At 49.7% G+C, this 19,304-nt stretch overlaps 4 protein-coding genes across 6 annotated transcripts; 1 reads left to right on the plus strand and 3 right to left on the minus strand.

Annotated features, from left to right (window-relative positions):
• Window positions 1-1,165: 1,165 nt before the first annotated feature.
• LOC127593702 (fibulin-1-like) lies at window positions 1,166-3,091 on the minus strand. Its single transcript, XM_052055302.1, has 3 exons — window positions 1,812-3,091; window positions 1,604-1,738; window positions 1,166-1,431 (listed from the first exon to the last, which is right to left on the minus strand). Exons 1-3 carry the CDS (start codon window positions 1,933-1,935, stop codon window positions 1,292-1,294), a joined length of 399 nt encoding a protein of 132 aa, XP_051911262.1. The 5' UTR covers window positions 1,936-3,091; the 3' UTR covers window positions 1,166-1,291.
• Window positions 3,092-3,213: 122 nt separating this feature from the next.
• Window positions 3,214-8,945, minus strand: LOC127593683 (fibulin-1-like). The gene is made up of 15 exons (XM_052055274.1): window positions 8,783-8,945; window positions 8,549-8,669; window positions 8,299-8,434; window positions 8,078-8,228; window positions 7,319-7,411; window positions 7,133-7,222; window positions 6,908-7,045; window positions 6,691-6,828; window positions 6,152-6,295; window positions 5,939-6,058; window positions 5,237-5,362; window positions 5,035-5,154; window positions 4,769-4,900; window positions 4,586-4,709; window positions 3,214-3,954 (listed from the first exon to the last, which is right to left on the minus strand). The coding sequence occupies exons 1-15, from the start codon at window positions 8,832-8,834 to the stop codon at window positions 3,576-3,578; spliced, it is 2,064 nt and encodes a 687-aa protein (XP_051911234.1). The 5' UTR covers window positions 8,835-8,945; the 3' UTR covers window positions 3,214-3,575.
• Window positions 8,946-9,539: 594 nt separating this feature from the next.
• trim24 (tripartite motif containing 24) lies at window positions 9,540-16,856 on the minus strand. Of its 3 annotated transcripts, none has more exons than XM_052055268.1 (19): window positions 16,142-16,856; window positions 15,842-15,960; window positions 15,607-15,754; window positions 15,392-15,524; window positions 14,980-15,096; window positions 14,794-14,908; window positions 14,581-14,727; window positions 14,389-14,503; window positions 13,229-13,365; window positions 12,873-13,112; window positions 12,645-12,707; window positions 12,452-12,563; window positions 12,260-12,317; window positions 12,000-12,129; window positions 11,615-11,907; window positions 11,225-11,336; window positions 10,999-11,064; window positions 10,540-10,701; window positions 9,540-10,415 (listed from the first exon to the last, which is right to left on the minus strand). In XM_052055268.1, the coding sequence occupies exons 1-19, from the start codon at window positions 16,425-16,427 to the stop codon at window positions 9,798-9,800; spliced, it is 3,171 nt and encodes a 1,056-aa protein (XP_051911228.1). In that variant the 5' UTR covers window positions 16,428-16,856; the 3' UTR covers window positions 9,540-9,797. The 3 variants fall into 3 exon arrangements, with proteins under 3 accessions (XP_051911228.1, XP_051911227.1, XP_051911226.1); XM_052055267.1 differs by having other exon boundaries at window positions 12,873-13,115; XM_052055266.1 differs by having other exon boundaries at window positions 12,873-13,133.
• A 176-nt stretch (window positions 16,857-17,032) lies between these two features.
• On the plus strand, window positions 17,033-19,190 carry LOC127593699 (aldo-keto reductase family 1 member D1-like). Its single transcript, XM_052055299.1, has 9 exons — window positions 17,033-17,271; window positions 17,360-17,527; window positions 17,617-17,733; window positions 17,832-17,909; window positions 18,093-18,215; window positions 18,394-18,503; window positions 18,566-18,731; window positions 18,808-18,890; window positions 18,975-19,190. Exons 1-9 carry the CDS (start codon window positions 17,179-17,181, stop codon window positions 19,015-19,017), a joined length of 981 nt encoding a protein of 326 aa, XP_051911259.1. The 5' UTR covers window positions 17,033-17,178; the 3' UTR covers window positions 19,018-19,190.
• The last annotated feature ends 114 nt before the right edge of the window (window positions 19,191-19,304 follow it).

Below are 19,304 nucleotides of genomic sequence, written 5' to 3' on the forward strand. Positions count from 1 at the left end.
CCACGGGCGAGTGTTTTTTATCAAATGTCACACAATTCGATAAAAACAAACTGTCACAAAAGGCGAATGAACGGAGGAGTTAGCATTTATTGTAGGTTTAACCCTCTCTTAACTTCCCTTGACGTATGCAACGTTTAGTGAGATGCAATTGTTGCCGCTCGCCCTTTAATAATTCACACAAGTTCGCCTCCGACATATGAAATCCATTCACCGAGTGCACTGTTTAAAGTCTGCAGTCCAGATTTTCATCTCTTAAAGAAATGTTGGGGGACAGTTGTTGCCACAGGACAAGCATCTGGGATTTCCATGCAGTGTGGTCAAGTTTAGATCACAGGATTTTCCCCCCGCTACGGTCGCCCCCCCCCCCCCCCCGTGTTTTGGTTGGCCACGTGGAGCACGACGGCGGTGGTCAGTCAGATCAGTTGATTATATACGTGGCAAAGTATTCACCCTCAAGCCATTTTTCATCTTTAACATGAGTTATTTACAGAGCAAAACATTTCCAGTATTGTATATCTGATTATTCATCCCTGCGAGCGGTAATAACTGGAAATATCCTCACCAAACTGAAAGTTTATTGAGGAGCCTGGCCGTGTAAAGTTACAGGAAAAACAGGACATTCTGTGAGACTTGGATGACTTTGGAGCCTCTGTTACATTCACTGCAAGACGGTTGATGGGGAGGATGTGGTGGCTTTCCTCGGCGCAAAACAGTGACCGCATTTAATGACAATTAGTCTTCAACGGCCGCAGCTAATTGCGCAGTTGGATGGCTTTGCTCGAAAATCCAGTGTCAAAGTTATCATCACACAAGTATTCCTTCACATTTGAAAAAAATAGATTCAACTTCATGAAAAAAAAGGACAGTCATATGTACATTTGCTGTATGGAAAAAAAGACTTTCAAACACACAAATAGGATGCAAAGCCACTTCTGACAATGGACATTTGCCCAAACATTGTTGCTGCACTTTTTTTTTTTAATAGTACCCAGTTTGTCTTCATAACTTCAAGCAAACATGCTCAACATTTATTGCATGTAGAACGGAAAGAAATTTGGACACCCCGCGGTGATAATTGCCTGCAACATTCCTCTTTGCCACCCATGCATTACAATTTTGTTGCAATTCTGGAATGTATTAAACAAATCCAGGAAGTGTAATTCACAAAAAACAAACAAAAAAACAATTTTAATGCAGATAATTCATAATAGGCTATTTATACAATTTGAGCATACAATTTGGACGTCGCAACGTCCTCATTCATCTGTTGACGTCGTATATGCCACGCAGCTCAGAACGAGAACTCGGAGATGATGATGTTGATGACGACGATGTTGCGGTGTGAGACGAATCCCGGCTTGATGAAGTTCAAGGCCACCTGCAACTCAAGGTCCCGGGGCCCAGCGATGGGTCTCACCTGGCGCACCACACCTGGAAAAATGACATATAGGCAGTATGTGTATCATAAATGGAGGACTCCAAAACCAAACATCTACAGTGAAAGCATCTGTGACTTTGAATCTGTGTGGCTTTAAATGGCGGGGTGGTACATTATCTTAAATGACCTTGCGATAGTTGTGAACGATCGAGCTCTTGGTCTTACCTATCACGTAACCTTGATAAACGCGCTTGACGACATCATAGGAGTAGTGGTCGTCCGTCTTCAGCATTTCAAAGACCACATCGAAGTCACCGTTGGCGTAATGAGCCGGCAACGATGTCCGCAGGATAGCGATTTCTGCGGAAGGAAGGAAAATTTGATTTCGTACGCCGCTGAAATGGGACGATTTCAAAGGGCGGTTCAATTTCACCTTGGGGTTGATCGACGACGGTGTAGGTGGGCAGGGAGAGGACGGTGTAGGTGAGCATGTGGACGGGGTCTCGCATGCAGGCCAAGTTGTTGAGGTGGCAGGCCTTGTGGCAACGCACGCTCATTGAGTCCTTGTACAGCGATCTGAGGTTGGGGGCAAACAAAACAAGCAAGGAGACCACGTCAGGATTTGTCAGGATCCCCGCGCTTGGCTATGAGGCCTTTCAGGGACAGCGTTGACTACAGCGGACATCTTAACATGTTCTCAGGTTACAGGGTGCACGAGAGGTTTAACGAGACGCCACCGGAGAACCTGGCAGCACCTGAATAGCCCCATAATCCACCTTTCCGTTGGCGGGGGGGGGGGGGGGGGGGATGAGTGCCTTTGGATGAGTCCAAACCCCACGCTCCATCTTTACAATAACACTTACTCGAGTGAATACAGTGGGGGCTTTCAAAATAAAACCGCAGGAAAAGCGCACAGGGACCAGATCCAGCCAGCAGGTGAGTCCAAGTGGCTCACCGACTCAGAAGCCGAGACGATGCGGTCGGGGCCCCTCGAGTGCCAAAAAAAATCTATACTGATGTGATCCAGTGACATCACAAGCGTAGGGTAAACATTTTGTCAAATCATACACATCCGAACAAGCCTCATTCCAAAAATAAGATTCCAAAACAGACATACTGTAATTATTGTCATGTTACATATTCAATGATTAATGTGGTATTTTGACAAGGAGGGCCCCCCCCTCCAATCCAAAGATTTACCATCACCGCAGTTACGTTACATCTCTTTTTTTTTCCAATCAACCTCACGCAGGAAAGTGGAAGACTGGAAAATAAAAAGTGTCCGCTTGCGTTTATCCAGCTGAATGACTCGGGTACCGCAGGCGCTTTGGTATCATTTACAGCAAATGAAGTGTTAATCACCTGACACCGACACTCAGAGGCACCATCCATCATAAGCGGTCCCACCGCTAATTGGGTCGCCTTTGCTGATGCTGGCCGAGGCCCCAAGGTGCCCAAAACTTAAAGTGGCGAGCTTATTTTTCCTGCTGTCCGCAGAGGGTGACTGGAAAAACTTGGCTCTCAGAAACCGGAATGTTGAAGAGAAGAAGCAGGTCGTGTGTGCGCGCGCGGGTAGATGGAAAGGTCATTTGCACATGCGTTTTTTGACGGTTTAATTGCAAATACATAAAAAAAGGTACACAATGAGAAACTGCCACAACAGATGGGATGAAAGGCCATCTAGTCATGGGGCGGTCAATGGCTACCGAGCGCCCTCTAACGGGTTGAAAAGTGTACTGCCGCCCCAAAACAAGTGATTCAAAATGTTGCCTGCTAATTTTTTTTTTTTTTGCAAATTAAAAAAAAAAAAGCATCTTAGCACCTAATTTCCGAATCAAATAGCAAATAAAAAAAAAGCATCTTGGCACCTAATTTCCGAATCAAATAAAAGCCAGTGCTGATTTGATTTGACCAATTTGCAAGCTAACAGCCAATCGCGGTGATTAAATGTCGCAGATAGCCGACGCCATTTTGCATACTGTGATCTCGTCCGCGTACATATTATAATATGTGTGAATAAAGTGGGCACAATTTCTTTCTGGAAGCTCTGTTTGAAAGTAGCTGCGATACACCAAAAAAAGGGAAAAATGATAAGAAGACACAAAAATGAATCACATAGGATCCTCGAAATGTCCCCTTGGTGCTAATAAAAGGTGGAAGAAAATGAGAATGGAGTAAGGGGGCCTTGGTTCTTCTTCTATAATGGTTCCGCTGTTGAAGGTTGATTCAGTAGCATCCGTGTGACAAACACAGCGACCTTGGCCACGTACAGGTGGGTTGTCCCGGAGCGAGTCAGCCTCATCTCCAGCGTCAAAAAGAAGTCCTGAGGCGTGGTCACGGTGCGTCGCAGCGTGATCATTTCCCCGCGGGCTTCAAAGTAGCCCCACTCGTCTCCGGAAGCTATGATCAGTTGCGTTAGGTCGCCGGGTGTGGCTCTGGCGGGGCCCATCCGGAAGACGTTGACGGGGATGGGCGTGTTGGCGGGGAGCGCGACGTTGTAGAAGTCGATTCTCAGGGGCAACGAGAAACACGACGCGGGGTCCCGCGTCAACTCGCAGGTTACGCGCTCGCAACGGCTGGAAAGGAGAGATGAAAGGTTGATAGGGTGGGGAGGTGGCGGGGGGGCAAGAGGAGGGATGCTGACATCTATTCATTTTTTTTTTTTGGTATTCTATATCTTTGTTTAAGATCACAGGGAAAATGGAGCCCCCCTCCCAGCTGGTTTAGACGGACGAACATTCAAAACGAGCCCAATTATTCATTCATTCATTCATCTTCCTAACCGCTTGATCCTCACTAGGGTCGCGGGGGGTGCTGAAGCCTATCCCAGCTGTCTCCGGGCAGTAGGCGGGGGACACCCTGAATCGGTTGCCAGCCAATCGCAGGGCACACAGAAACGAACAACCATCCGCACTCACACTCACACGCACACCTAGGGACAATTTAGAGTGTTCAATCAGCCTGCCACGCATGTTTTTGGAATGTGGGAGGAAACCGGAGCACCCGGAGAAAACCCACGCCGGCCCGGGGAGAACATGCAAACTCCACACAGGGAGGCCGGAGCTGGAATCGAACCCGGTGCCTCTGCACTGTGAAGCCGACGTGCTAACCACTGGACTAATAGCCCAATTATTATTATTTTTTATTAATCATGCGTCGATTCCAACGCACAAGCTTCCGACTTGCAAAACAAGCATTGCGGCTCACCTTTGTGCCGCTTGCCGGTAGAAGGGAGGACAATGAAAGACCAAGCATCGGTATCCTCCGTGGATGTTGAAGCAGCTCTGCGAAGCGTCGCAAGAGTGGCTTCCGCTTGCACACTCGTCAATGTCTAAACACAAAACGTCAACATTAGTTACCCACTGAAAATGTTTCCGTGTGAGGCATTACCTTGGCACGTGCGCCCGTTAGACGCCAGGGTGTACCCCACAGGCGGGCAGGAGCAGTCGAAGCTCCCCGGTGAGTTCAAGCAGCGGTAAGGGCACACTTGGTTACCGTTGGGCAGCGCACACTCGTCGATATCTGATAGTAAACACGGGTTGTTGACGTTAAGTCGCGATGGATCCCCGGGAGTGGATGAGTAAACACTCGTGTGGGGACCCAGCACCCCCAAACCATGACCTCATGAGTTTGCCTCGTGGCACAAAGCTGCACACCTTCACATGTTTTCCCATCGCTGTCACTCAGCTGGTAACCACGGTGGCAGTAGCACTGGTAGGAGCCGTAGACGTTGGCGCACTCCTGGCTGCATGGGTTGGACTCGCACTCGTTGACGTCTGGAAAAAAAAATAAAAACAAAAAAAAACAGTCCAATCCAAAATAGGTGAGGAAAAAAAAAAAGTTAAAAACTCCCATCACCTTCACAACTGGTGTTATCGGAGGATAGCTGAAATCCAGTGGAGCAGCTGCACTTGTAAGACCCCTCCGTGTTTTCACACGTGTGGGCGCATAACTTCCGGGGATAATGTTTGCATTCGTTGATATCTAGAAAATGGACGACAAATGCATTCACGGTTTTCAGGGACAGCGGTGACTACAGTGGATAGCTTAGCATGCTAGCAGGTTATATGGTGCATGGAAGGGTTAAAGACAGGGCTGGGCATTTTCGAGCTGGTCCGAGTGATATTTTCCTTATTATTAATACATTTTTCATTCATTCATTCATCTTCCGAGCCGCTTGATCCTCACTAGGGTCGCGGGGGGTGCTGGAGCCCATCCCAGCCGTCTCCGACACCCTGAATCGGTTGCCAGCCAATCGCAGGGCACACAGAAACGAACAACCATTCGCACTCACACTCACACCTAGGGACAATTTCGAGTGTTCAATCAGCCTGCTACGCATGTTTTTGGAATGTGGGAGGAAACCGGAGCACCCGGAGAAAACCCACGTAGGCCTGGGGAGAACATGCAAACTCCACACAGGGAGCTGGAATCGAACCCGGTACCTCTGCACTGTGAAGCCCACGTGCTAACCACTGGACTACCGGGCCGCCCTAATACATTTTTGTTGGGATGTTTTTTTTTTCCGGCTAGAACTTGGCTCAAATATGATTTTTTTACCTTCGCAGAGCCTGTGGATGCTGTTGAACACAAAGCCGCTATTGCAGTTGCAGCGGTATGTGCCCACCATGTTGACGCAGCCGTGGCCCCGACAGATATCCGCCTGGCACTCGTCGACATCTGGGGGGAGAAACGGCAAAGCGAGACCGAGGTGTCGTACTGAGATTGCCGCCAGCGCTAAAAGGCAACTGGTACGAGGGTGAAGACGTGCACCTTCGCAGCGGGTGCCGTTGGCGTCCAGGTGGTAGCCTCGTCTGCACGTGATCGTGTTCCTGCGACAATGGTACGAGCCCGGCGTGTTGATGCACGTGTGATCGGGCTGGCACGGATTCGGGGGGGCCACACACTCGTCGATGTCTAAACGATAGGTTGCAAAGAAAAAAGGATTACATTACAATACATTAATATATTAAATATGTGGGGGCCCTTGATTGTTTTTTTGTATTTTATGTGAATTTACGTCTACGTATGTTTGTCCCTTTATTGTTAAATGTATTTTTCTTTTTTTTTGGCTGCTTATGCGATGGTTGTTTCTTTGTTTCTTAATTTGAATGCAGTTTGGTTTCTGTACGCAGTAAATTCTTGTGAACCTTTTGGTGTTTTGTCGCCGTCTTGTGGCAACTACACGTAATCGCAACTCAAATTCTCAGTTGCGGGGTAGGGACAGAGCCTTGCCGCTATTGGTGAGAAAGTGGAAGTGAACCTCGAAAAGGTTTGGAATTGCCCTACTTGAACGGGGTCATCTTAGTTACCGATGCAGCTGCCGAAAAGGTCTCGAATGAACCCATCGGAACACTTGTTCTTGGGGTCACATTGGAAGGAACCTTCGGTGTTGGTGCACTCAAAGTCCACTCCGCAGTTGTGAATGCCCAAAGCGCATTCGTCAACGTCTGGCAAGAAAGAAGAGAATCCAACTTTGCACGGGTCGCGTCACCGTGAACGGCGATGTGGTTTCCCCGCCGCGTTTACCTTCGCACTGGTTACTGTCCGTGAGCTCGAAACCGGTGCCGCAGTTGCCTTCCCGTTGGCAGCGGAACGAGCCTTCCGTGTTGATGCACGCTTGGCTGGCTATGCAGTTGTGCGCACCGAGCAGACACTCGTTGATATCTGCCAATGAGAATCACGCGCACCATTAAAAAAATAAAAATAAATAAATAAATAAATAAATCGAAGAAAAGGAATGTCCCAACTCACCCTCACAGGTCGTCCCGTCGCGTCCCAGTCGATAACCGACGTAACAGGCACACATGCCGTCCTCGATGCAACGATGCGTGCAATTCATGACTGGGGAAGAGTTTGGAAACCAGGATCAAATCTCTTTGCAGTCTTCCAAAGTCTGTAAAAAAAAACTCTACTGATACTACGTCGTCAGGTACCAACCTGAACAGTTGTGTGGTGCCAGGAGAGGCACGATGGTGAAATTCACTTGGGGCACGGTGGGACCGTCGAATGGAAGCGGTGCGCTCATATTCACTAAAAACAACAATCGATGCCTTTGACATGTAGCGAAGACACTTTCGACATGTTTGTTGTCACCAGCCTTCAAATTGTTTTCGGTACAACTTGGAGCAGTCAGTACAAAAAAAAAAAAAAAAAAAAGCATCGTACAGTAATTGTATTTCGTGGAACATGGCCTTACTTTCAATGGTACGTAGATAAGAGAGATAGCAGATGGCATTTCGAAATAATGTTGCTGGAAACTTTTTTTTTTTAATTTTAGAAAAATTAAAAAAAATTGGGCGGCCCGGTAGTCCAGTGGTCAGCACGTCGGCTTCACAGTGCAGAGGTACCGGGTTCGATTCCAGCTCTGGCCTCCCTGTGTGGAGTTTGCATGTTCTCCCCGGGCTTGCGTGGGTTTTCTCCGGGTGCTCCGGTTTCCTCCCACATTCCAAAAACATGCATGGCAGGCTGATTGAACACTCTAAATTGTCCCTAGGTGTGAGTGTGAGTGCGAATGGTTGTTCGTCTCTGTGTGCCCTGTGATTGGCTGGCAACCGATTCAGGGTGTCCCCCCCGCCTACTGCCCGAAGACAGCTGGGATAGGCTCCAGCACCCCCCGCGACCCTAGTGTGGATCAAGCGGCTCGGAAGATGAATGAATGAATGAATGAATGAATAATTTTACAAAAGCGTGTATCACCTGCAGTCGAATTAAACCCCCCCGCGGTGTGATTGGCGCAGCAGTTTCTGGCAACCTCCTCGCACTCGATCCCGAGGGCCATGTAACTCAAGCCGCAATCCGGGTCTTGGTCCGCCGACGCCATGCCCAACATGCAGCAGTCGCAGCACCTCTAAATGCACACACCATCAAAAGTGCAAAAGCTGATGGTGTGTGTGTGTGTGTGGGGGGGGGGTCGTCACCGTGGCGATTTGATTTTCCCAAGGCTTCCCGGGGAAGAAGTGCCTCTCGCAAGCCCCCTGCCAGTTGGCCATGGAGGCGCCTTCGTCGCACAGCCGCCGCTCGGCGACGGCGACGCAGCACTGTTCCTGCGCCAGCCTGCGCCGCACAACAACAAACATTTACGACAACGTACTCCCCACTCTGGAAGGCCGCAAATCTAATTTCTTAAGCACAAAAATGAGTTTTGACACCCCCGGTGCGCGTCTTTACCTGCAGGCGTGGTAGTGGGAGATGTAGGGAAGGTCATCGCAGTCGGTCAGGGTTCGAGCCCTCTCCTTGCCATCCTCGCAGCAGCCGTGGAGCGTGTGCGGATGCGCCGATTCCACCGACTCTTCGACAAGGCCCCAACGGGAACATGAGAAGCGGTGTGATTCGTTTTGGCGGTCATCACAAATCACGTGGAGTGTGAAAAAAAAAAAGAAAAAAAAAAGGAAGCGCTCTTACCGTAGCCACGAAGAAACGCGCACATGACAAGAAAAAATGTCCACGGGGCCATCTGGTCGCCGTGTTCGCTTCGAGTTGCGTGTGGACTCCGGCGGAGTTGCGCCGCGAAGGACGCGTCTCGCCTTGGTGGGCGTGGAGGTGCGTGTTGTAGTTGGAGGGGGGGGGGGGGGGGGGGGCAAAGGGGCTTGGAATGTGTGAACATGGCATTGACACACGCAAAAAAAAAAGTGCATTATCACTCGAAGGAAAAACAAAACAGAAATGTTCTTGATCTTAACATCAACTTATTAAATTGGAATTGTTTTGTCGTTATTTTACATTAAATCAGAGCGTACTTCAGAATGCTACTTCGACTTTACAGTCTTTAAATTCATAAGTGAGGGTCCGATTTAATTTAATCACCGTCTTTTGAATATGTCCCGATGACCATTTTATCCATGAGCCGCTTTCTTGTCAACTGTTTCCCTTTTGACCCACAAGACACAAGAACGAAACATTTCCTGACGTGTCGAGATCACGTTCGCTCCGATCTCGCTCCGCGGAGAGCGAATTGTGATGTACAAGGACGTTCGGTGAGAGGGATCCTCGCGTCTCAGAATTATCGGCAGCTGATAAAAAAAAAAAAGAGGTGAGTGGCGCTCGAGTAGATTACAGACAAGGAGAGAGGGGGGGGGGACAAGGTTGCTGTGTGATAAATAGCTTGATGAGCTCATCGGCGAGGATAAAAGATAACGCGTTCATATTTTTTTTTTTCCCCCCATGAAAAGGGATTCTTTAAATTGACAACACTTGCATCTGTACAGAAGCCACAGCGGCTCATCGCGTATCGAGCCGTGAATACATTACGGATAGAAGAACAAATCCGATTGCGCAAGAACAAAGTAACGTGAGCCAGAAATGGAAAAAGGACTGCGTCATGCATCTTGACCATGAGACTCCGGCGCATATTAAATAAGGAGCGCTCAGTCGAGCGGTGCTCAAAGGTTCCCATTGCGAAAAAAAAGGGGAGACGCCATCAGCCGTCTTTTTTCTCCGCTTCCTCACTGGCGCAATGCGTCTCAACTGCTGCTTGGTCCTGCGTTTCTTCGTTGGGGGGCATTTCCTCTGTGCTCTCCTGGCTTTTTGTAATGTCAGTTGTCTGTTCGTTAGTCGGGTGGGTCCGATCCTCTTTCGGGGAGCCGACGGTGGCCTGGTCCACGGCTTGGGAGGTTTTGACCTCAGCGGGAGGGGCCGCTTCGTCCTCCTGCTTGACTTTGTCCTCGGGCGGAGGCTCTCCTCCGTTTTCAGTCGCCACCTTTGCGTCGGTTGACGTCTCGCTCGTGCCGGTCGCCTGTTCCTTCGTTGTTCGCTCGTCTCCGGCGGATTCCCCCGGCGGGGGCGCGTCGTCCTCCGCGGGTGGGGCCGGGTTCTCGCCGGGAACGGCTGTTTTGTCGTCCTGCGGGGGGGTGGCGCTTTGCTCTTCCGGCCCTTTCTGCTGCTGTTCGTCGTCGTCGTCGTCGATCTCGTCCTCCAGCGGCGGGATCATGCCTTCTTCCCTTTCGCCGGGGAAGATCTTGTCGGGGTAGACCTGCCTCAGCTGCTCCTCAAAGTAGTCCTCCAAGTACAAGCCGGCGCTGCCCACCTCTGTGGTCGCCTGCAATCACCAAAAACACTCATCGGACAGAAATAAACTTTTGGGGTTGCTAAGCTAACATCTTGTCGCCAAGGCTCCAAAATATATTTGCCTATTTTCTGTTTTGCACAATCGATCCATTTACCTTGTAGAACTTGGCACAGTTCATGAATATGAGCCTCACGTCTGCGACAAACTCCTCGGGGGTGAGGTAACGTTTGTCGTTGCTCGCCTTCCCCTCCAGCTTCCTCTTCACGAGGGATAAATCCACCGGGTTTGTGATCACCTCTTTGTATTTTTTGGACTCCTGTAGGAGAGACAGCCAAAAAAAAAAAAAAAAAAAAAAAAAAACAACAAAAAAAAAAAAAAGAGAAAGCAATTACTTAAAAAATTACTTCAAGTTGTAATTTCAAAACCAAGTGAAATTATTCCCTTCAGTCGTTAATAAATCGCTAATGACTGACAGACAGACCCACTTTTGAGGCAGGACATTACGACTTCTAAATTGTGCCGGCAACATTCATAAAATACAAAATCTCATTTCGTTCAACCAGACACATTAAAGAGAAACGCCACCGCTATTCGCTGGAGGGCGGGATCTTACGGAGGCGTGCTGGAAATGGGCGCTGAAGTCGTTACAGAAGAGGAGGAGGAGCAGCCGCTCGCATGCCTGCAAATGAGGAGGAACGATGAGAGAGGGGGGAAAAAAAATAGTGGACAGCAAGCCGCCGCGGTCCAAAAACAACTACGACCAAAAAAAAAAAAAAAAAAAAAAAAATAAGATAAATAAGAAAGTAAATAAATAAATAAATAAGAAATAAATTGTTCACCCTTTGGTCAACAGGTGGCAGTCTTTCCGGCGCCTGCGTGTCCTGCTTGTCGCATTCGTACTGCATCTCGGGTGAGACCAGGTCTCGGCAGAAGGAGCAGAACCACTCGCCACTGAGGGGGGGAGACGAGGATTAGACGACAAATGCAAATGCACGGAGGGACTCAAGTAGGAAAGGATGGGAGAAAGTCAGGAAGAGCGGAGGGGGGGGGGTAGATGGAAGGAAGGATCCTTGAAAAGAATGAAAGGGAACAAGAAAACGACAAAGGAAAGATGAACGATATAAAAAAAAAAAAAAGAGGGACAGGTGGAAAGAGGCGACGGCAGATCTTGCGAAAGGCGTTCGGGGCCACTTTTCAGTCTCGCCATGACGACGTTTGCGCTCTGTCACCTGGGCGACTCATTGAGCAAGGGGATGTGGCAGGACAGGTGGAAAACTTTGGGACACTTGTCGCAGCACAGCAGCTCGCCTCCGTTCTGGCACACGGCGCACCAGTCCTCGTTGGGGTCGTCCTCCGCCGCCGCCGCCGCGCTCTTCTCCGACTGCGGCTGCGCGCCGGGCGGAGGGCGCGGCTTGCTCGCCTGCGCCGAGGAGTCCATTGGGCGGGTGGAGAAAGGCGGGCCGATCTTGAGCTGCAGCGCCGGGCAGGCCCCCGTGCTGCTGTCGGGAAGGCTGGACTGCACCTAAAGATAAAGGATGAGAGCCCCCACCCCGACCGTGCTGCTCGCTAAGAGGAAATACGGCAAGGCTCAAAAGGCGAACGAACGCTCCTTACAAAACGAACTTCATCCTCTTCCTCCGGTTCGTCCTTGATGACGATGACGGGCCCGGGGGACGACCTTCTCCGTCGCTTGGCGGCGGGGGCGGACGACGGCTCGCTACTCGGCTTCCAGGACGCTGGCGGCCTTCCCGCGTCGAGATGGCGGGAGGGTGACGGAGAAAGAGACGGCATATTGGAAATCGGACACGCGTGGACACGGTGAACACGGAGGCCGCGTTGCAATTCGGATTTCGGCGTGGTTGTTCATTGCTTACCCGCCGCTTCGCTCCGACGACGACGGTTTGACCGTGGGCGAGTTGTGCCTTCCTTGAGCTTGACACACACACACCCCAAAAAAAAAAAAAAAAAAAAAAAAAAAAAAAGGGGGGTGGGGGGCGGGGGAGAAAGAGTGAGGATGGAACCAAGCGTGGAATTTGTGGTGTGCTGTTTTATGGGAGTGAGTGTACCCAGTTTGTCAGCGCTTGTCGCTAGGCTTCTCGCAAGAGCGATGCTAAGGGACGACGGGACCGCGCCGCAGCCTTCGCTCCTCTTCAGGTAGGAGAGCTCGGCCAGGTTCCGCTGAGGGACAGAAAAAAAAAAAAAAAAAAATCAAATATATTGTGGGGGGAAGTTGGAGGGGGCGGGGCTTATTGGACCGACCTGGATGGGCGGTACTTGCGAGGCCCCTCCAGTGGACACAGGATGCGGGTAGCGAAACACGCCCTGCGATACAAGCGAAGGTTTGAGCGCGTCTCGGAGGGAGACTCCATCTTTGTTCCTGCTACTCTCACGCAATTGCAAACTTTTCCATCGTGGCGTATGAAACCCCGGTTGAGGAGTCCGGTTTGAAGCGACACAATTTGGTTTTTTTGCGTCCTCGCCTCTCACCTGAGGAGACGGGAAGCCGGTGTTCTGCAGCAGCGAGGAGTTGGGACTCCTGGTGTTGCCATGGGCGGTGCCGTATCGGCGTCCCATCTGCGGCAAGCCGCCGTGGACCTGCGATGGGGAGGAGCCGCCCTGGATGGGTCGCGTCGGAGGCGGGGGACCGGGAGGGGGTCCGTGGGGCCCGGGGGGGAGTCGGCTATTCTGGTACCAGGACCAATGGTTGGACGCGGCCTGCCTGTGGGGCTGCTGGGAAATTTTGTCAACCTGAGACAGAGGATTTTGTCAAAGCAAAGAGCAAACATTTCACGGGCTCGCGTTATCTGAGTGGCATTGAGGGCCAAAAGGGGAAATCCTCCGACCTGCATCTGCAGCTGGGCCAGCGTACTCTGGCGCTGCTGCGCGGATAACGAGAGCCCCCCGCTCGCCGGCTCTCCTCTGGCACCTCCTTGGTTGGGCATGGACGCCTGAACGGAGCTTCTTTCAACCACCAGAGAACCTGGAGACCACAAGTCAACCACTAAAAACTCTTATCGGACGAGGCGCCGGTTTCGGAGGAAGTTGTTTTTTGGGTTTTTTTGGTCAATTAATATTTTTCACGAACGAGAACGAGATCCCGGTTACAAGCGGCCGAAATGAGTTTTCTCCGCAGGGTGTCCGGGCTCTCCCTTAGAGATAAGGTGAGAAGCTCGGTCATCCGGGAGGGGCTCAGAGTCGAGCCGCTTCTCCTCCATATCGAGAGGAGCCAGATGAGGTGGCTTGGGCATCTGATTCGGATGCCTCCTGTGCGCCTCCCCGGTGAGGTGTTCCGGTCATGCCCCACCGGGAGGAGACCCCGAGGAAGACCCAGGACACGCTGGAGAGACTATGTCACCCAGCTTGCCTGGGAACGACTCGGGATCCCTCGGGGAGAGCTGGACGAAGTAGCTAGGGAGAGGGAAGTCTGGGCTTCCCTGCTAAAGCTGTTGCCCCCGCGACCCGGCCCCGGATAAGCGGTAGATGATGGATGGATGGATGGATAATTCATTCATCCATCTTCCGAACCGCTTGATCCTCACTAGGGTCGCGGGGGGTGCTGGAGCCTATCCCAGCTGTCTTCGGGCAGTAGGCGGGGGACACCTTGAATCGGTTGCCAGCCAATCGCAGGGCACACAGAAACGAACAACCACTCACACCTAGGGACAATTTAGGGTGTTCAATCAGCCTGCCATGCATGTTTTTGGAATGTGGGAGGAAATCGGAGCACCCGGAGAAAACCCACGCAGGCCCGGGGAGAACATGCAAACTCCACACAGGGAGGCCGGAGCTGGAATCGAACCCGGTACCTCTGCACTGTGAAGCCGACGTGCTAACCACTGGACTACCGGGCCACCCTGGATGGATAATATTTTTCACAATTAGCGTTAGCATGGCTGGTGTGACCCTCGACAGCCATTCCAAGTTGCCAGGTGTGAAAACGAATTAAAGAAAGACTTTTTTCTTATCACGACCCAACAGCTGCTTAGGTGAGGTCGCGACTCACCAAGGTCGACGTTGGTGGCCCAGAAGCCCGAGCGACACTGGAAGCGGACGGAGCTCTGAGGGATGATGGAGGGATTGCATCTGGCGCCCATTAGGTAGTGGATCTGGAACAGAATCTGTCAAGAGATTCGCAATGAATAAGAAATATTTGACGCGCGGTGGATTATTCCGTGCCGACCGCGGCGGGAGTCACCAGTCTCTTGCAGTAGAGGAGCGCCGTGCCGCTGTGGCTCGCCGTGGCCCACTTGGTGAAGCTGATCACGTGGTCGAGTTGCCGCCGCAGCGAGTTGACTTCATCCTGCTGCTTTTTCAGGCCCAGCTCGTGATCTTTCGTCAGAGTCTGGCGAAACCACATCCGGTCATTCAAACTCGACGGTTCCCCCGAGCGCGAGGGATTCAAACCAACCTCCAGCTGGTTGGCAAGGACTTTTCCCTTCCGGTTGATCTCCATAATCAGGTTGCAAATGGCCTTCTTAATTTCATTGGTGACAGACTTTCGGTTTTCTTCAACCTGATGCAGTCTGCAAACGCAATTTGAACACCATTTGTTCTGAAGTGACGCACGACATCCGACGTCCGTAAATTTTTTTACCCGTTGCTGATGCAGTTGGAGACCTCCTCAACGGCCTTCCTTTTTTCTTGCAGCTGCTGCGTCATGTTCTCCAGATACTGTCTGTGGTTCCTGTACGCATCCTCCAAAAACTGATAGCTAGACACAAACGACGTGGAAGCAAAAAATTTGTATTTATTTTCCCCTCATATATATATATATATATATATAATTATATAAAATAATAATATAAAAACTAAATAATAATTTTTACATAAATAATGAGGGTAATATATATATATATATATATATATATATATATATATATATATATTACCCTCATTATTTATTTTAAAAAATTAATTTATTTTTAAAAAATTAATAAATAAAAAAATCAATCAATCAATGAAACGATCACGCGTGCGTGCGACAGATTGCTTGGTCATATTCCTACTTGTGATCTTTGTGTTTTAGCAGCTGGCAGTCGCGACAGGTGAGACGATCGCACGTCTCGCAAAAAAGCTTCAGCGGCTCCTGCTTATGGATGTCACAAAACACGGGCTTCAGCGAGGAAACAGCCACCGCTTCTGTACATGAGAAAGGGGGCGGGGCAATTAAAAACACACGCACACAAATTACAGACATGTTAAACTGCTTGAGTCGCCCTACCTGGAGACATTTCTTTCTTCTGCCGTATGGTGTGATCCCTGGTGAATTTGACCCTCTGGTGCGCCTCGATACAGGTCACACACAAGAACTCCACGCACTCCAAACAGTAACCCGTCGCCTCCGTGTTGTCGTCACAGCTCATACACACCTGACAGAACAGAGGAGGAAATGTGAATACGAGGCCAACACGAAATGGGGGGGGGGGGGGGGACGTCGTGACTTCAGCTGCCCCAACCTGGCTGTTTTTCTCCATGGTGCTACTCGGCACCTCGGCCGAGTCCTTGACAAAGAAGTTGTCCAACATGTCCATTTCCCAGCATTCCTGGCGGCATACTGGACAGCGGATGGTCCCCACTGGATGGAGAGATCAGGCGCCAAGTTTAAGTCTGACAATGGAACTGGTGTCAGGGGGGAGTGGGTTTAAACTTTAAAATATATACTTTGCAACTGGTTAACCAGTTATATTATAAATGCGTTAACGATTAACGCATCATGCATAGTGTTGATGGGTGGGGGGTGCTGCAGCTTGACTCACATTGCTTGTTGTTTTCCACATGGCCGAGGGGGTGGAGGGAGTGGTCCCTCCTGGGTTCGACTCCCCTGAACGGCGCTGGCAGGCATCGCTTGCAGAACGAGTGAAGGCAAGGGAGCAGTTTGGGCTCTCGGTTATGAAAGCTCAACTTACAGATGGGGCATGTGTCCATGAGCCCGAAGGCGCCTTGCGGCTTCGGCCTCTCTTCCCCAAGGGGCAAACTCTCCGCCTCGTTCTCCACGATGATGACAATGTCGTCGCTGGCAGGAGATTTGACACTCGGATCCATTTCAATGACGCGTATTGATTAGTCCGGGCAGTCAGTCGATTGTAGCGTTACGCTGGGAAACAAAGGCCGCCCTAGTTTTTGCTGTTAAACTTCGGGACATGGCAAATACCTGTCATACTTTTCATATATTGTCGGTATTAGTCATATGGCAGTCACAGGACGCCCGAACGACAAGGTTATTTCTGAACGGTTGCAAACGATTCGGGACTGGGAGGCTAGCATCGTTAGCAACGTAGCTTCCTCATTGATTTGTCATTCAAGTGGGGAAAATCTAAGCCACTCGTGGGATTTACTATAAGAGCTGGTTTAAAAATGGTAATTTGTCGGATTTCCAAAGAAAAATTCTAACGACGTACGTTTTACTGAGGTATAAATCTTTAGAAATGACGCTTGCTTTTGACCATAACAGCCGATCGACCCAGAATGCACCGCGGCGCCTTAAAGCTACAGCGCCCCGTTTGTAATCGCAAATTTCCTACGATACGACCTCCATCATTCCATTTCACTCCAAACAAAAAAAAATGGATGGCTCGTGTCAAATAATGAGTTACGTGACGCCGTTGTGGTTCCATTTCCCCATGTTTACGTTGTCGCTCTTTGGACATGGGTGGGGTTTTTCCGTTGTGACCAAAGGGCAGGCAGAAAGCACGGCTGGTTGCCAGATGTAAATATCAGATATTGCAGCGTGGAGCATTCGGCGCACACGGTGCGCAGTTGAGAAACTCATTTAATCATTCACAATTTGATCAACATGAACTGGACTGCCGAGAGTCACGCTGTCCCCCTTTGCGACGGGATGAGCATGCCTGTGATAGGACTGGGTACTTACGCAGATCCGCGCACGGTAAGAAACATTGCGCCACATCTGGAGATGATTTACAAATAACTTCATATTACACTACTACGGACAAAAAAAATGTTCTCCCCCACAGACCCCGAAAGAAAGTGCATACCGTGCTGTAAAAGTGGCTATTGAGACCGGATACAGACACATTGATGGCGCTTTGGTTTACTTCAACGAACACGAAGTGGGGCAAGCCATCAGGGATAAAATAGCTGATGGAACTGTCAAAAGAGAAGACATTTTTTACTGCGGAAAGGTTTGCAAATGCATTCGATTGCATTTCGAACTGCTCACTCAACGACGCATGGATTTCATTTTATCTGTTAACATCGCATTGTTCTGCAGCTCTGGAATACTTTCCATCCGCCTGAACTGGTCCGACCTGCTCTGGAGAGAACTTTGAAGACCTTGCAACTGGAATACGTCGACCTCTACATCATTGAGCTGCCCACGGCCTTTAAGGTACGCTTTTGGGTTCGACGCGACAAAAAAAAAAAAAAAAAACAACGCATGGGTGCAGCAGGGATTTGTTAACTCTGAATATCGGTGGTTTTCTGCAGCCGGGAGATAACTTCTACCCAAAGGATGAGCAGGGGAAGTACATTTATCATGACACAGACCTGTGTGCTACTTGGGAGGTGAGAATTATAGTGCACCCCCCCCCTCCCCGATTTACATGCAAAAATAATGACCAAGTATTAACAGGCAAGTGCACTAGCGCGAATCCTGCATATTTGCTCAAACTCATGTAGCCTTTCTTTATTTGCATTTTGCTTTCCTGTCTGTTTAACTGCCCATTCACTCCCCCACCCCTGGAAAAGGCTTTGGAAGCGTGCAAAGACGCCGGGTTGGCGAAATCTCTCGGCGTGTCCAACTTCAACAAGCGGCAGCTGGAGTTGATCCTCAACAAACCTGGACTGAAACACAAACCGGTTTCAAATCAGGTACAAATATGTACAAGGAAGACAAAAAGACACTCGCGCAATGAGTTCCATGACTGCACAAATTAGTCGGATCTCATTAGACTAAACGAATTAATTACATATAACTTGTTAATTAATTGCGCTACTGGTGCTGATGAATGCAATACAAAAGCCTCACTCGGGCAATTCATCTTTTCAGGTTGAATGTCATCCGTATTACACTCAACCAAAGTTGCTGGAGTATTGCCGGCAGAAAGAAATTGTCATCGTGGGATACAGCCCGTTGGGGACTTGCAGAGACGCATCCTGGTATTGCCATTTTGTTCAAAACTGGCTTTGTTTGAGATGGAGAAATGTCATTTCCCCGATAGGGTCAACCTTACCTGCCCTCCACTATTGGAGGATGAGCTTCTCGTGTCTCTGGCGAAGAAGTACAAGAAGACGGCAGCTCAGCTTGCTCTCAGGTTCAACGTGCAGAGGGGAGTGGTGGTCATTCCAAAGAGCTTCAGCCCACCTCGTGTTCGGGAGAACTTCCAGGTTGGCTTCACGCCTTTCGGCCGTATCATTTTTTTAAAAACAAGATACAGAATCCCGCGCCGCACCCTCTGCGCAGATCTTTGACTTCTGCATTTCCGAAGAGGATATGAAGGCCATTGAGGGGCTGAACAAGAATATTCGCTTTGTGGAACTTCTCATGTGAGGAAAAAGTGCATACCCGGACATTGAGATTCTTTCCATGAATAAATAATTGACATTTGTTCCCCCCTCGTTGTTCAACAGGTGGGCTGACCATCCGGAATATCCCTTCCATGATGATTATTAGACACCAATTTTAAGATGTACACATCGGCTCCTTCACAATCATGTCGCATGTGCTTTGGAATTTTACCGGTATGCAAGTCAGGGCTGTCAAACTTATTTTAAGCTCGATGGGTGCGCTTATGACAATTTGATCCCGAGTGGGTCAGAGCAGTAAAACAACAGGGCTCCAACAAAGCAACTCTCGACTGATATTTTGCAATCTGCAGTATTTTGAAGTGCCATTGCATTTTCTATGAAGGAGGCTTACTTTCATCCCGACACTCGGCATCTTCTACCCTTCACAAGTGC

Source organism: Hippocampus zosterae, chromosome 21 (genome assembly GCF_025434085.1).
Source record: "Hippocampus zosterae strain Florida chromosome 21, ASM2543408v3, whole genome shotgun sequence".
Classification (NCBI taxonomy): Eukaryota; Metazoa; Chordata; class Actinopteri; order Syngnathiformes; family Syngnathidae; genus Hippocampus; species Hippocampus zosterae.